The sequence below is a fragment of the Coturnix japonica genome, chromosome 4 (assembly GCF_001577835.2).
Source record: "Coturnix japonica isolate 7356 chromosome 4, Coturnix japonica 2.1, whole genome shotgun sequence".
Lineage (NCBI taxonomy): Eukaryota > Metazoa > Chordata > Aves > Galliformes > Phasianidae > Coturnix > Coturnix japonica.
The window spans coordinates 56,648,362-56,664,876 of record NC_029519.1 but is presented as its reverse complement, the minus strand read 5'-3'; the positions used below and the strand labels follow the sequence as shown (position 1 = coordinate 56,664,876).

General features: G+C 37.0%; 2 protein-coding genes across 23 annotated transcripts in view; one reads left to right on the top strand and one right to left on the bottom strand.

Annotated features, from left to right (window-relative positions):
• The window catches only part of FGL1 (fibrinogen like 1), a 23,788-nt gene extending 7,376 nt beyond the window's left edge, over window positions 1-16,412 (bottom strand). The window contains exons 1-8 of one of the 6 annotated variants that reach the window (XM_015862217.2): window positions 15,996-16,161; window positions 14,931-14,983; window positions 12,590-12,653; window positions 10,314-10,538; window positions 9,843-9,939; window positions 9,433-9,482; window positions 7,198-7,273; window positions 3,006-3,186 (exon numbers count right to left, since the gene is read on the bottom strand). In XM_015862217.2, the coding sequence (XP_015717703.1) occupies window positions 3,006-3,186; window positions 7,198-7,263 (247 nt within the window). In that variant the 5' untranslated portion in view covers window positions 7,264-7,273; window positions 9,433-9,482; window positions 9,843-9,939; ... (2 more) ...; window positions 14,931-14,983; window positions 15,996-16,161. Of the gene's footprint in view, window positions 1-3,005; window positions 3,187-7,197; window positions 7,274-9,432; window positions 9,483-9,842; window positions 9,940-10,313; window positions 10,539-12,589; window positions 12,654-14,930; window positions 14,984-15,782; window positions 15,899-15,995; window positions 16,164-16,294 lie in introns of those variants that run through there. The other 5 variants (XM_015862216.1, XM_015862215.2, XM_032444206.1 and 2 more) reach the window with 5 other exon arrangements.
• Window positions 16,292-16,515, top strand: part of PCM1 (pericentriolar material 1) — a 38,241-nt gene continuing 38,017 nt past the window's right edge. For 14 of the 17 annotated variants that reach the window (XM_032444202.1, XM_015862195.2, XM_015862194.1 and 11 more), the window contains exon 1: window positions 16,399-16,515. The gene's annotated coding sequence lies outside the window, so the exon portion shown is untranslated. The other 3 variants (XM_015862181.1, XM_015862182.2, XM_015862183.2) reach the window with 3 other exon arrangements.

Genomic DNA, 16,515 nt, shown 5'->3' with positions numbered 1-16,515 from the left:
TAAGATGTCTTTGCAGAGAATGTTTTGACTGGATTACAGAAAATAACTTTTCTTGCATCCATTATTTTCTCAGTAGGTTAGCAAAACACTTAAAATTAATACTTTAATTTTAAGCAAGTGTGTTTACTGTGGAATTCTTCTCTCACTCTATAGCTTCAAATTATCCAGATCTATTGACCTGAAAATGGTACAGCAGCCTGAATGGAGTAATGCAGTATTGACATGGGAAAGCATTTACCAAGCTATTAGGAAAGTAAAAAACTAACAACAAACTAGAAATAACTTAGGTATGTTATACAGAAAAATTCCATTTAAAGAAAATTGAAGAATACACTTAAGAAAGGACAAAGACCTTTCAGGCTAAATGTGTTTTTAATTCGTTGTCGTTGTCGTGGTTGTCGTCGTCATCGTCGTCCCCCCCCCCTCTTCCCCCCGGAGTAGGCCTTACTCCAGCTATGATTTGCCGCCTTCTACTGTTGCCGCCTGAGGAGTTCCTGTTGAGGAACCTGACCACCATTAGAATACTGTTGAAGATACAAAACCAACTTAAAACCTGGGCTTTACAACTTCAGAAACAGTGATGCAGTGATGTCTTGAGCTATATTAACTCAGTCACAATATTGCAACATAAAGAATATAATTAAGGTGCGGTTCAGACATCATTATAACAAGATTATGTATAAATATGGATCCCCCGGGGACTATACATGCTTAGAACTCATACACCTATTGTATTAAACAAGAAGACTGTACATACCAGGTGACTTCCTGAATTTAGAATTTGGTCTTAGATGCTGAGCATCTTCTACTTAACTAAGCTAGTTCAGCTGCTGACCATGTGTCCATTCTTTTCATTATCTTTCCTATTTTGCAGAGACATCTTATTTCCAAATGAGATACTTCATTAGTATAATATGGACAACTAAATATTTGCTGAGATATTGTTCTCTCATACAATAAATGGTCTCTAACTAGTCTAAAAAGGTAAAAAGTCTCTTATTTCTTTATTCAGATTATATTTCAATTTCAAAAATTCTTTCTTCAAATTATTCTGCAAGTTGAATCAAGCTTTCAGCTCTTGAGCAAGATTCAAACATTGATTTGGGGCTAGCAATTACAAAATGCTATAATATTAAAGTAGTAGAAGTAATATTATAACAGAGCAACTTTACTAATAGCAAAACCAAGGAAATTTTAATATTCCTTGAGCTATTAGCTATTTGTTGCAAGACTGTCATACATTGTTAACATTGGCAGTTATGCATCTTAAAAGTGGAAGGATTAGTAAGTGTACACTGAGCATCTTCTGCAGAAGTTTAACCACATCAAGTTTTAAAATGTGATGTTGGAAGACCTCTGTAGATTTACGGTAGTAGCATTTAATCTCTCCTTCCTCCAAGGCCTTCCAGATCTTTTTTTTTTCCATCTGCCTTGATTATATATTAATATAAATAATTCTGAAGTTAGTTCTAGAAGTTACTAGGCAGAGTATATTCTACACCACAACAATGGTTTTATCACATACAGTAGATAATTATGAATTCATTAGGAATATCTGAGATGGGAATGCTAGAAAGCTTCAAGACTCCAGTGGTGCTGTACATACAATTCTTCAGCATGATTTGTGTTTTCCTAACAGAAGTCAGTTCTTTTCATTGTGCTAAACCACAGAAGCCAGATCATCCCACTAACCAGCGTAATCTGCAGTTGCTTTCCTTTTAAGAGGAATGGGCCACTAGACCTATTACTATCATAGATAACAGTAACAAAACAACTGTATTTCATGGTTAGGTATTGCTCTTTATTCATAGCATTCCTGTAAATGAGAATTCTCTTTTATATTGAGGGAAACATCAACTTGGAAACAACTACTGCTTGCCATTAAGAAAGGACTCTAAGACGCCTTCTGTGTTATCACAGATGTCAGTGTGTCTGTACAGCTCCCATTTTGGTAACACAAGGAAGGTAACAATAGCTGACATGATAGAGATGTGAGTGTACGCTGCATGCAAGTACAATATCTTTTCTGAGACAATGATTGCCTCTAAACTGATAATGCTAAATAGCAAATTGCAAGTAATGAAATCTTCTGAAAATGACCATAAAGCTATTTAAACAACAAGGAAATGACCAAATTATTTCTGAGAAAAATGAGTCAGCTTGAAACATATAAATGTGTGTAGATGGGTGTAAGAGACTAGACCTAGATAACTGACAAGTTAAACCAGATTTTGTACTTCCAATAGTTGCTCTGCCAAGATCAAGACCTACCTCCAGACCTAACCTTTCCCAGTGAATACCACAAAAAGTCTCCCTGCAGACTACTGGATTGACAATACGGGTTACAATAAGTAGGAGCTTAGACATCAGATGTTTGTATGTGAACTTCTAGGATGTTTTCTCACTTAAGTATGGATTAGCTGTCTGCAGGCAGCAAGGTGGTACACAAATATTGCACTCAGATTTCCATCTCCAGGAGGTGTGTGTGTGAACTGGGGAACCTGCACTTCCAGAGGAGATATGAGTTATCCACCTCTGCAAGAGCAACTGTGTGCCTGCAACCCTGAGAATGTGTAAATTCAGTTCAGGAACTCAGAAGTTCAGGAACTGAGACTGACCACAGCAGTTCTAAATCCTCTGTGTTGGAACTTCCTGCAATAAGTTAAGGGATTTTTAAAAATCTGTAATAGTTTATGAACATTCTGTAAATGTCTGTTATTATCTTTTTTTTTTTCCTCTTGTATTGCTGATAATGATTTTAAATATACTGTTTAATTATTGTTTTTTAATTATGCACTACTAAAAAATTAATAAAACTCTTCAATCCTGATTTCATTTGTATCGTGAGATTTTCCACAGGACAGCAGGCCTAGGTAAGAGATGAACACTGTGCTTGAAACAAACAATTTTCTGTGAGTTGTAAGACAACACATCAAAGGGTCTGATTGTGCTAAAGCTTCTGGGTATCACTACAATGGACAGAAATGAATAGCTTCATTTCTAACCTGAATACTGTCTTTTTCCTCCCAAGTCAATGACACTGTTTTCATCTCCTCTGTCACTGTACTGTATCTCTTTCTTCTCTAAAAGCTGTATAATTTTTAACTGCTGCTGTTTCACACGATGTTCCAGAAGTCTCACCTGGGCCTGAAGTTGTATCTGCTCTTGAAAACAATTCTGTAGATCCTGGAGAGGGAAATATTATAAAACAAATAATTTTTTGTCAAGTTTAACATGCGAGAAAGAAAATAAAATCTAATATGAATAAAGTATTTTTCCAGAATTCCTTACAAACCCTATGTTGACCTCCACCCCAAATGCTACCTCTCTTTGAACAGATTTGGTATTCTTGAGTGTGCAGCCATACCTGCCTTGCTAAGATAACTTCTCTTTAGTGGTTCTGCTACCAGTTCTCACTGGAAACATGCAGATGGGACTCAGTACACTACAAGCCTGACCCTATTGTAATGATCACTTTCTCTCTTTCACCTCATCGTCTACAGATGTTTACTATCCATAGAGGAATGCTGCTAACATTCTTAATATTCAAAAATTCCCAGAGTCTTCAACAAACTCACATTTATACTTTCTCAACTTTATTGTTCATTTTCAAATGCTTTTAGGTTACCCACTTCTTATGATAAGAGTCTTAAAATCACTAACATAAATACTGTAAAATTTAGAGCCCTTTTGGCTTGCTACAATATAGCCCCTAAGAAACTGCAAATATATGCATAAAAAAATAACAGCTTAAGTCAGTATTGTTCTGTGACTTGTACACCTAACTTTCCTATGCAAGAGTAGGGAAGATGTTGCAGCTCTGATATGATGATACCTTTTAACCACGAGCTAAGGATGTAGGCCTGTAACAACTGCCATCCATATGGAAGAGCTGATATTTTAGAACACTTCCCTATCACGCTTAAGGAACAGGTAAATCTTAAGTAGCATACTTATATCCACTAGCATCAGCATATTTCCATTTGCATCATGCTCAGGCTTCATTTGTTTTCCACAGACACTACCACCAATATGTTTCTTGTGACTTTCTTGCTGCAGTGATTTTTTTCCTTCTGTCTGAAAAGCTGATATAATTCTGTATATTTCTATGCAGCAGAAACAAAGTTCTGGCTGGATATTTCCCTGCAGCACCATTAGTAATTCTCTATAACTCCAAGAACAGATGCTATGAGTTAGCTAACAGCGCTGACAAGAAACTGTGTTTCATTTTTAATTCATGTGGAATTTTTTTTTCATAACTTACTTGAGAAACTAGTTAAAAATCAGGGAAACTCCTATTACTGTCATGAGACATACGCATAAACTGTCATAATTCTGCTGTTATTTCTAACATAAATGCATTGCTTATGTCCAAAATAATTTGTTTTGTTTTAAATATTAGGATGCAATTCACTTTCAGCTCACAAAATTATCTTGATAAATTTCAATAAAATATTTGAAGATAAAAGAATGTGTGTCGATAGTTTTATTAAAATGGTTCAAAGCCATCATGTTCCATTTGACTGTAACATTCAGTCTCATAGAAAAAGTGTGTTGATCAGGCATGCTGACTATACAGAATGATCCTGAGTATAGGCCTCTACTGTAAGTACTGCTGCATATTATCACATGCTTGCTAAACTGCAAAGTAATATATGGTAGAATAAAAGAGCAAGGCATATACAGGTGGCAGGACAAGGCAGTTAGGCTACCTCTGTGCAGCTGAGCTGCCCATACTAACCAGCTTGTACAGCAAATTTGCCTTTAGGCTCCAACTGCTTGCTACTGCATCCTGAGAAGTCATTAAATGCTTAACCACAAAGAGGAGTTGTAAATTGAGAGGCACAATTTATTAAGTGACAGCATTTTTGGAATAAATTATCTAATGACCTAAAATCCCTCGAGCACCATCTTAATTAAGAGTACTCCCTCCAAAATCTTCTGGAATCCAACTTCAGTGTGCCCCTACCTCGTGTATCACTATAAGATGCCTGTATCAGGCTCTAACTTGCTGCTACTCTTTGCTAGGCATGAATTAAATTAAGACTGTTACAGCAGTAAAATTCTTTAAAAATGTGAATTTGATTGTGACCGTCTGCAGCAGATAGCAGAGCCCACTGTCTGAAAACAAACTGAAGATAAGTTGTTCTGTTTCAGCGAAGCAACTGTTTACACTGCATGTTGAGAAGCAATTACTTAACAGTTGTTGACAGCTTTGCTTGTGGACATGCAGTCCCATATTTAAACTACTAATGTGCATTCATAATCTTAATTTTATGTCATGGTTGTGTGAAATACTTAGCAGCTAGAGTGCTCTCATTAAAACCGATGGCACAAAACAGAATAACTTTTAAGAACTATGAAGACACAAGAACTTCACTTGATGTGTTTTTGCCCTTTATTTTTAGACTCTAAATGAGCTTAAAAAATAATCTCAGATGATGAGTGTGAATTTTTAGAAATGAGTTTTTGAACACTCCCAATTCTTAGTTACTATTAGTGACTGCCTTTAACATTCTCACTAAAAAATAAAAAGAAAGCAAGTGTACTTCATAGTAATGCCTCTTTCTCACTAGTCTATAGAAAGCAGCAAGTTTCTTCATTCTGTAAGCAAAATGATCACAGAGGCAGATGCTTCCTATTCTGTCCCTACAGAGCCAGTTAGGCAAGTAAAAAGCTTCCACAAGACAGGAAAATTGGAGCACTCTAATGTGATAGAAAGCGCAACAATAATAATAGAGTAATAAAGTCCTAGGCTACAAGCGAGGATAAGCTCAAATACAACAACCATAGACAGACAGCTTACCTTTATTAGACCTGAGGTAGACAAGGATTACTAACAAGATACCCTTGCCTCCAGTGTCAACCCTTAAATGAGGTCTGGGAAAGGGTGGATCCTGGCTTTCCTGAGTTGGCCCTGCCTTCATACAAGGTGCTCTATCACTCTTACAAGCTGTGACTTTATATTTCTGCTACAGTATGCCACAAGGAGTTGTGTTCACCCAGTTCTAAGTTCAGCAATCACTTGAGTGAGTAATTTTGAATCAACAGTTAAATCTCCAAGTTCTCTGACAGTTAGGATCTGAATATCAAAGTAGGAAGGACATCCAGGACAGATACAGGATTAGTGACTGTAGCAAAAATGCTAGGTCATGGCTTGAAGAAATGATTGAGCACCTACTGGGAAGGCATGGCCAACCCAGGGGAGCTAACATGCATGCAGGGTGCCTGAGTGACCATAAGGGGTAGAGCCAGCATCCACCCCCTCCCAGATCTCTTTCAAGTGTTGCTGGTGGAGGCAAGGGAGTCTTGCTGGAGATTGCTACACATCTGAGGTCTTCTGAAGGTAAGCATGTTTGTTTCCTTCCTTTGCTTCATTTCTGTGGTTGTATTTGGATTTGTCTTTATTTGCTGTAGCTAAAGGCTTTGCTACTCTGCTGTTATTGCTGTACTTTCTATTACATTGTAGTGTTATAGTGAGGTTCCAAGAATTTTGGTGGAGTAAGTGTGTTTTAATATTTCTGTTGGTGAGCTAGAAGGAGTAATAGGTTTTGGGAGATAGAAGTAAAGGAGCTATGGCCATTGTTTCTCAGTATAAGTTATAACACAAGCATGGGAACAAAAGAGGGTGTAAAACTGTAGATCTTCTTAAACGAGAATTTGTATGGCAAATCAGATAAAAAATGAGTACTTCTTTTCTTGTATCAATGTGCTACTGCAGCAGCCACCAAGATGATTATACATTACCAGTTCCTGAGTTGTGCCTGTTTGTAGGTATAATGCTCAAAACTAAAGGTGTTAGAGTTATTGTTACCGCTGAATGGAACACTTGCCTTCAGTGCTTTTTCTAATATCATTTGTATTAACACACTGTTTCCTTCTTAGTGAAGGAATTCCACTGACTTCTGTTCCATACAAGTTCAAGTAACAAACGATCCAAATTACTTTATTTGATGCTCTTGCCTGATCATTTACACCCTGTTGTATATGCATGTACACCTTTTTGTTTTTCTTATACAAAGCTTGTCTCCATTGGCTACAGAGGCTATTTCCCCAGTTCTTCAGATTTGTTTTGTAGTATAGTCTTTTAAATCAAAGATTCTGCCATCAAATCTGGTTGAGATGCATTCTAAGAACTACAGAGAATGAGGTGTGAAGTATTTAAGAGGAAGTCTAAACACAATGAGTATAACTCACAGAGCTCCCAGTGGTAGCTATCAAGCTAACTGCAAGGAGAAAATCAATCACTATCAAAGTCTTCATTTTTTCAAACCTGTGAAGCAGAGGAACAAGGGAAACAGTAGTCAATGTAAGCATTAAAGCTAAATATTTACACTTGATATCTTCAAATGTTATTGGAAATAATCTAACCAACCTATAGTTGTATCCCTGTAATTTACAAGTGCAGTGTATGTTTATGCTTTTTTATAATAATTAAATAGTGTGACCAGCGCAACTTAAAACAGTGAAAATAAAAACTACCATTTTAGGCCATTATGTATCAGAGGTCTCTGCACATTTCAGGACAGTTATTGAAGGTTACAAATACACAAACTACTGTGAAACAAGACAAAAGCAAAATAGCCCTTTAAAATATTCTAAAAAGCAGGACAGTATTCCTTGTTGGCCTTTTAAAATTAGGAGAAAAGCCTCTCTTACATTTAATGATTGAAATCTGAATTTAGTTGGTTATCCTTAAGGTAAGGAAAATGGCTTGTGCAACTTCTGTGTACCAGGTAAGGATGGAGGTAATTTTTCTATCATGGAGTAATTTTTTTTGTAAAAAAAAAAAAAAGTAATAGCAGCTTTTATTCTAATGGTGACAAGGATTAGATACATAGCTATCAGTTCACAGGTATTTTGTACTGTATGAGGTTGGAAAAGACCTACAAGACCATCCAGTCCAACCATCCATCTATTACCAATAGTCCTCACTAAACCATGTCCTTCAACACAACATCCAAACGTTCCTTGAACACCTCCAGGACTGGTGACTCCACCACCTCCCTGGGCAACACATTTTGCTGCCTGACCACTCTTTCAAAGAAGTAGTATTTCCTAACTACTTCATATGAGGTTTATTTCATATGATTAAATAACACTGTTGTATCTGATTGCTTTGCAAACATTAGCTATTATAAATTGATTTTTTTTCCAGAATGATGATGTGGGTCTTTCAGCTCACAGATGAGAAAATGATTAAATAAAATAAAATATTTGTGTAGATTGTACAAAAGGCAATTTTAAATTGATTACTTAAATTGATACAAGTGATCAGATGAGGGATAAAAGGTGCCTCTTTCTAACACGTGTTCCTATTGTGAGAAACTTCATAAGGGCTACACATAGAAGACAATGTTTTAAATATCACTTTCAGCATTCTCATTAAAAATTCAAGGGATGAATTAAATATATTGCCCAAGATATTCTCATTATGGAGTTTCCTTTTTGGATAGGAAGTTGGATAGTAAAGCCAAGGTGCATTAATGATCTTGTGGTCAGTCAGGATATATTTGAGTTCATTATGGTCATAGGAAAATTAAAGGGTGCAACTGAGATCATCATTTGGCAGATTTTCATCCAGAAACAGGGAAGGCATTAAGACAGAAGACACAGGAGGAAAAATGCAGCATGTGCCTGAACTAAGAATAAGATGTGGGAGAAAAGTAGTGTCTTTGGGCCGCTGTACTTGGGGTGGAAGAGTTAAGAAGACTAAGAGAAGACACCATAACTCATCTCTGACAGGAAAAGGCTGACCTGACATTGCTCCTCTGCTTTGGTAACTGCCTAGCAGAGAGACCCAGAAGAGATCAGTAAGAATGAGTAGTGCTGGTTCTAGGTGTACCCTGTATCTTTGAGCTAGGATACAAATTTCGGTGGTTATCTGATCCCAAAATTACAGGAGACTCACCGAGAGGCCAGAATAGCTATCTGAACTGACAAACTATGTAAAAGGATCAAATAGCCCATACACATTTGAATTGCTTTGCGTACACTAACTGTGTATGTTTAGTCTGGGAATTTATGGGGATAACTGATTACTTTTCCATATTTCTACACAAAATTTCAAGAATATCTGTTTAGTATCAGTTCTCCGAAAGTGAACATTTATCTTCTGGTGATGTGTAAAGCTAAAAATGTGTTCAAGGGAAACTTGAAGTCTTGCTCTAGGAAAAAATGCTTTCAAAGTCAATATCTCAAACAAATTTCTCCATCCACTTAAATATTTAGCCTAGTTCTGTACAGCTATTCAAAATGCACTATTCAGACATGAACCCAGAAAGCAAAATAATTAAAAATGTAGGGAGGAAATATAACATGTATACACAATGCAGTAAAAGCATTAATTCCAAAAAGCTGGAACAAAAACAAAACAAAACACTAAGAACACCCAAATAATAATCCATGTCTTAAATGAAAACAACTGCATACCTGTCTTTTTGTGTTGCTGTTGCTGGCTCAGTCTAAAAGGACAGCTTTTGCTGAAACATTTAAAGCTTTTGTTATAAAACCATTGGTGTTTGCCAGCTCAAATAAATAAAAAAATAACTTGTGTAGGAGATACCCATTCCAAGGAAAGATATCTCAGATAATAGACATGAGGCTTAATTAGCATTCCATAACAGAATGAGGAGTCTTACAGCAATGTTTTTTTAGTTGAAAACACAAGCCTTTAATAGCTGCTTTCTGTATTAGCAAAAGGGAGGTTTAAGTGCAAATCTTGTGAAACTTTGAAATTTTATATCAAATGCTACATATAGTCTAAGATTCCATCTGGAATTTTTATGATGATATGGAAAGATTTGTCCTATAACTGCATAATTAAAATCATAGAAAACTACCTCTGAAGACTTTTGCATTTCTGTGGCTGGGCCTTCTTTACAGGCAAACCTGAGACTCTGTCTGCCAAAAGGACATCTACTGATTTGAAGTTCAAACCTGTTTAAATGATTAAACTCATGCACAAATTTTGCATTGTTTTAATTAGTACAATAAAAATTTAGCCCACTTATCTGAAAAAAAATGGATAATCATTCATGATTTTATCCACTTCTAGGTCTAGAAAGCAAGCCTCATCCAAGAGCTATGCATTATTACAAACTAAAGAACTACAGATTTGAATATGAAGTTAATTAACAAACTAGCTTGATACCATAGCAAAATAGCTAAATACTACTGAAATAACAGACATACTTCATTAGCAGCATGGTACAAAGTTATATGACTTTCACAAATAAACTACTTTTAGTCCACAGCTATCCAAATTATGCTAAATTCTTTCTTCCTCCCCCACAGGTAACTAAAATATTTACCTTTATGCTCTGGAAAGAACTCAAAGCTGCTAAATCTTCTTAAGCTGATGCAAAGAATTCCAGATCCCTTCCCAGACTGCGATTGTTTTTGCTATTAAATTCTGTAATGCTAAGGCTTACATCTGCAATGAGTCAGTGGGCAGGAATGTTACTGAGGAGCTGCAGTTCTCAAGACTGATTGCAACATAAGAAGGAGAAGATAATTCTGCGCCTAACGCAGCACTTCTGAAATAAAAATAGACCAAGAATAACAAATTATCATTCGTTTTCTTTTATTGCTGTGATCCAAGAAATTGGTATCAGAATGACATCCAGATTTCCTTAAAAAGAACCCAAATCTCTTAGACTTCAGAGGTAAAAAGAGCTTAACTGACTTGACCGATCAGTAACACTCTCAGACTATAACTTACTGGTTAGAGCTGATATAGTAAAAATCTGCTTAAAGCAAACAAAAGAGAAAACAGTACAGATGAGGCCAAGGAGAACAGGGAGGGAAAGAAAGAATCCTGTATGATGCAGGTATTTTTTTAGCTGAATTGAAAGGCATCCAGAAGCACATGATCTCAGTGACTCAGTTGGAAAACATCACTTTGAATATAAGCATTTTACATCCAGATGAACACAAGCTTCTTAAAAAATGTAATTTGTTTTGAGTATTTGCTCTCCTAAAATGCTAGTTCTTTCCAAATAGCTCAGCACATGACTTCACTTTCTAGACTGTTTCTACACAAAATGGGCTCTTAAGGAAATATAGAACAACAGAAATTAAAAGAGCTTTACATTCTACAAATACACTCTCAACTTACATTTGAAGACTAATTAACCTTTAATTAATTTTTTGTCTTATCTGGACCCCCTTTACTTGACAGTATCTCTCTTTTACTAATTACATTACATTATAACTGAATTCTGAGTTTCAAGTAACTGAAACTCCTCATGAATGGCCGACACTGAAAATCATTTAAAAAGTGTTTGGCAGTTAATATTTGCTGGGAATCTTACTATGGTTATTGACTTTTGGAAGGAGGTATTGTACCTGTTCATACCATGACTCCTGACTTAGCTCATAAGAGCATACTCAGTGTATAGGCTCTAACTGAGGAAGCTGAAAAAAACATGATGTTTTCAACTCAGATTTATCAAGAAATCAAACTTCTGATGACTACAAGTGGATTCTCTACCATCTAATGCTTAAACTACGACTAGATGGCTAAAATCTATGGCTGTTGTTCAGTCAAACATGAGTAAATTCAAAGCAAGAATTATTTACAGCAGCAAGTTAGATCTATGTTATTCAGAGGGTTTATAAGCTACGTATCAACTGAGTGATTTTACAAAAATAAATATATTAAATAAAAGACTCTTAAAGAGTATGCAAATAGAAATAATATAAGCACAAAAGGAAAAGGCCTGGATGTTCACACAAACCTTGTTCATATTTGCTGCTCTTGGGATGGTTTTCACAGAAGTGAAAAAACACATAGAAGAATTGTTAGTTATTTTTATCAGGTTTTTGACAAATGTACATTTAAAGAATAAAATTATATTGTTCACTTTAACACTAAATCCACCTGCTTATTGCCTCCCCTAAGCAAGGCAAAATCCGTTGTGTTAAATCCTTTTATTTTTGGAAAAGTTTTCAGTAAATAGCTAACAAAGCAATGCAGTAGGCTTTGCTCCAAACATATTAGAACTCTCAGCCATGTATTTCCTGAGATATTGTATCTGGTGGCAGTTCAACAGCTTATAAAATCAGAAAATATGTGATAGATAATGTGTTCAAATTACCCTTTTATCATTCAGTCTTAAAAGAAAATGGAAGCACACGAGATGCCTTTGTGGTATACTCAATCATCAGTTTTCCATAATAAACTCCATTATAGGTGTTAAAAGTCAGTTTTATAAATAGCATTTATCTGGGAAAATCTTAAATCACAAATGTCACAAGCCAATACTTTGCTTACTTTGGGATAAATAAAAACTTAAAAGCTCTTGATTCTTTTAACATGTAGTCTTCAAAATGGCTTATCACAATTCCATTGAGAGCAATGGCAGAGGCAAATTAGGCCAAAAATACTGAAGTTAATTTATACATTTCTACAGGTTTCATCCACTGTAAATGCATTGCACGGAGGGACTAGGACACATGACTGCACTGTAAAGTACATGATTAACAGATCTAAGTTTTGCATAACTGCATGAGGAATTTGAAGTGTTAGGGCAATTAATGTGATTCCCTGATGAGGCCAAGAATTGAAATGACAGAAAGAACTTACTTTGTACTGTTTCTTGGAACAGCAATAAGTTTGTCGTTAAATAATTAACCTCATTTTGTATAATCTGAAAAACAAGTATAAAACTTAGACACGTGATACAGAAATCAGCAACAAATCTTCATTATCACAGACAGTAAGTATATTCAACATAATGAAACATTGTTTTATAACACTCAAAATATTAGGAAAACCTAACATCTCTCATTAAAAAATGTAAAATGAGAGGTTCCTCCCATAGATAGTAGCAACAGCAGTATTACTAGCATAGATAGATCATATAATAGAAGTTAAAGGTGTAATGACCATATAGATCTGTACACATCTCAATGTGAATTAAGGTCTGCTGTGTGGAAAAGTACGTGGTAGACAGGTGACTTGCTGAAGAACTCAATGCAAGAGCAAAGAAGAATATTCTTGTCCTTTCATTCAATTCAGAAGGAAAAATATGTGATACTTCCAAGCTATGCTTTATGGGATGAAACTATGTTCCACACGAATGTGCAGAGGAACTTCTTTACAGTGAGGGTGACGGAGCACTGTAACAGGCTGCCCAGGGAAGTGATGGAGTCTCTTTCTCTGGAGATATTTAAGACCCGCCTGGACGCCTACCTGTGTGATGTGGTGTAGGGAACCTGCTTTGGCAGGGGGGCTGGACTCGATGATCTCTAGAGGTCCCTTCCAACCCCTACAATTCTGTGATTCTGTGATTCTATGCAATCATTTAATTGTTCTTCTGCTTATTTTTTAGGTTTTCTTTTTGTTTTCCTTCAGTCTAGCAGGTGCTTAGTTAATGACTCCAGAAATCACAAACAATCTCATGATGCACAATGACCATCCCAGATATTATGAATTAAAGGCTGTTCCTACTTATTTGTCTGAGGAATCTGCAAATACCTGTTTAACACAAATCTATCATTTCAGAACAGCCAATTAAAAAAAAAAAAAAAAAAGAATTTAAGTGCTTTTGTTAGCCAGGGAATGAACTGCAGATGTTATTACTGAACCAGAAACAAACAAAAGCAGGTGAGACTACACCATAAATAAGATTTATGTATCAAAGTGTATCAAATGTAGTGTTGAACTAAACCACAAACAAAGAAGGACAGGCAGATTAAGCACTGAATTTGGAGCTTGGTTGTGAAACTGGATCTGAAATTAAAAGTGGAACAGTGCTTATAACCTTGCTAATTTCTGTGCTACAGCAACCTCCTTTAAAATGATCTTCAAAATGGGCTGTAATGGAATCTGCCTTGAAAGCAGATAACAATACATATGCTCCTAGGGCTGCTTAGGCAGAGCAACAGCAGACCTGATGTGTTTTGCTTGTGTGAAATAAGCATGCTTAATAAAACCAAACTGATTGTGGCTTTTTTCTGCCCTATTAATTATACATCTAGAAAAGATTTTTCTAGACCAATGTTATGCAAAAATAGGAAAAAATAACTTAAGTATCTGATAGATGGTACGTAGCCCTATTTTATGGCAAAGCAGTTTTGGCCACTTTTATTTTTTCCAAACAAACAAACATAAAAACCTCCAATCTACCTCTTAGACAAAATAATCTAAGAAACAGTCAACTACTATTTGAACCAAATGCTGTGGTAATTACTGCCTTTGCTTCGATGCTATTAAATATAATTCTCTTCAACTACTCCTCATATCTCTTCACTCTCAAACTCTAACCATTCACTTCTTCTTGTCTCTAGTCATTACACATCCACATCTTGTTTGCTTTCTTTCCCTTCAGTATAGAATAAAGTAAAGTTAACGAGATAAGGACAGCAGATATATAAGGAAATATAATCACATCTCCGACACAGTCTCATGTAATTAGGATTGAAAGCTACCTCAAATCATAATTTATTCAGTTTCTGTGAGGGTGCATTCATTAGTGTCTGCTGATGGAAGGACTTACAACAGAAATCTTTGCAGGAGGAATTAGTGTCGGTCTAGAGGCTCATTAGCATAGAAATGGCTCTTCCCAAGAAAGGTATGAGTGGATTTTAAGAGTAACCCCAGTAAAAACATGCAACGGTGTTCATTCTACTACGGCGGTTTTTTTTCCTCTTAAGTTCTGCTTCCACCTGCTGGGCAATGGAAGGCATGGCACCGTGACAATATAAAACCAACAGCAGCCTTGCCATTATTGTGCCGAGTATCCAGGCATGGTACCCCAGGCCAGCATAAAAGGATATTAGTAAAGTATAATACAGATGAATAACATATATTTATTACATACAGAATTTCTCTGTTGCAGATTCTTTTTGAAGTGATTTCACTTACAGATATACAGTCACGTAGCCAGTGGTAGAAACTGGAGCAAAATGCTGTGATGACTTACCTTTCACACACTATGTGTGGTCCAGAACTATTCCTTCAATCCCCTGGCAACTGCTGGAGAGAAATATATATATTTATTATTTCACAGAGTTTGTTACTTTAATAAGCTATAGACTAATGTGTTTACTCTTTCTTTCCCCCCTCCTTAGACCAAAACACATTGCTTCATGTTATCACATGGATCTTATGAGGATTTAACTATACTTCCAGACAGCATCAGTAGAATGCCTCTGGCCCAGGATGAACTGTGAGGTTTAGGCAGTATTTTATGTTCTGCTCTGGAAGCTCAGCAGCACAATGTATATCCTGAACACTGTAGTTTGCTTTTCCTATTGTGACAATGGGACAGCCCCTCCTGCCCGCTATAAATCATGACATAGCAATCATTCTCAAAAAATAACAAAAAACAAACAAACAAACTAACTAACTAACAAAAAGCAACCAGTTTAAATACTGCCTAATTTTCTCGTGTAATCAATAACAGAACTAGAGGGAATGGTTTTAAGCTGCGCCAGGGGAGATTCAGTCTGAACATTAGGAAGTATTACTTCTCAGAAAGGGTAGTCAGGCACTGGAATGCACTGCCCAGGGAGGTGGTGGAGTCACCGACCATGGGAGTGTTGAAGAAATGTTTGGATGTTGTGTCAATGAATATGATTTAGCCAGGAAGTATTGGTAATGGTTGGACTAGACGATCTTCTAGGTCTTTTCCAACCTTGATAATTCTGTGATTCTGTGATTCTGTAATTCTTTTCTTTTTCCCCTATGTTCTCTGCTTCCACCAAAGACACTGTTAAGAACCCAGACCTGCAAGCCACAAGCAGTAAAGAAAGCAGTTGAGCAGGTACAATACCAGTGCTGGAAAAGCAGGTGGGACGGATGATGCTGATTTCCTCCTTTCCAACACTGTATGTTACAGCTGTGAATTCTCACAGGTGACCAAACAAACGCAGACAGGAACACACTCTAAGTCAGCACTGTCTTAAAGAACTTCTGAACCTTTTTCACAGCTTGCAGTTTTGATGTTATTATTTTACTAGTCTGCCAGCCTGGTATAGTCACTTACAGATAATACACCGTAGTTTTCGTATTTCATTTTAGAAGCAAAACGATCTCGACGCTACGCAGGCAGACAACCCCCACCGAGCCAGCGCTGGATACGCGCTAATTCAGTTAGTCATGAGTACAGCTCTGACTGAAAAACTACAGCTCCCAGAAGGCGTTGCGCGACGGTAGCGTAGGCACGAGCGCGCTCCCTGGAGCATTGCATGCTGGGATTTGTAGTTCCCTCGCGGTGGCTGTCCTCAGTGGTACAGCACGGATGGCGCTTGCGCAGCGCGGAGGGGCACGAGAGGGCCGCGTTACCAGGTAACCGTGTGTATCCGTCCGCGGGGGCCGCCTCCCGTTCCCCTGGCGGTGCGGCGAGCAAGATGGCGGCGGCGGCGGCCTTTGAGGTAGTGCTGTGAGTCCTTCGGTTTCTGCTCTTCTTCGCCGCTCGAAGGTGAAGTCTTCGACCGGGAAGCTCGGGAGTGGTGAACGGCGGTGGAGGAGAAACCGGGCCCGGGTGACCTCCTCTCCGCCGTGCG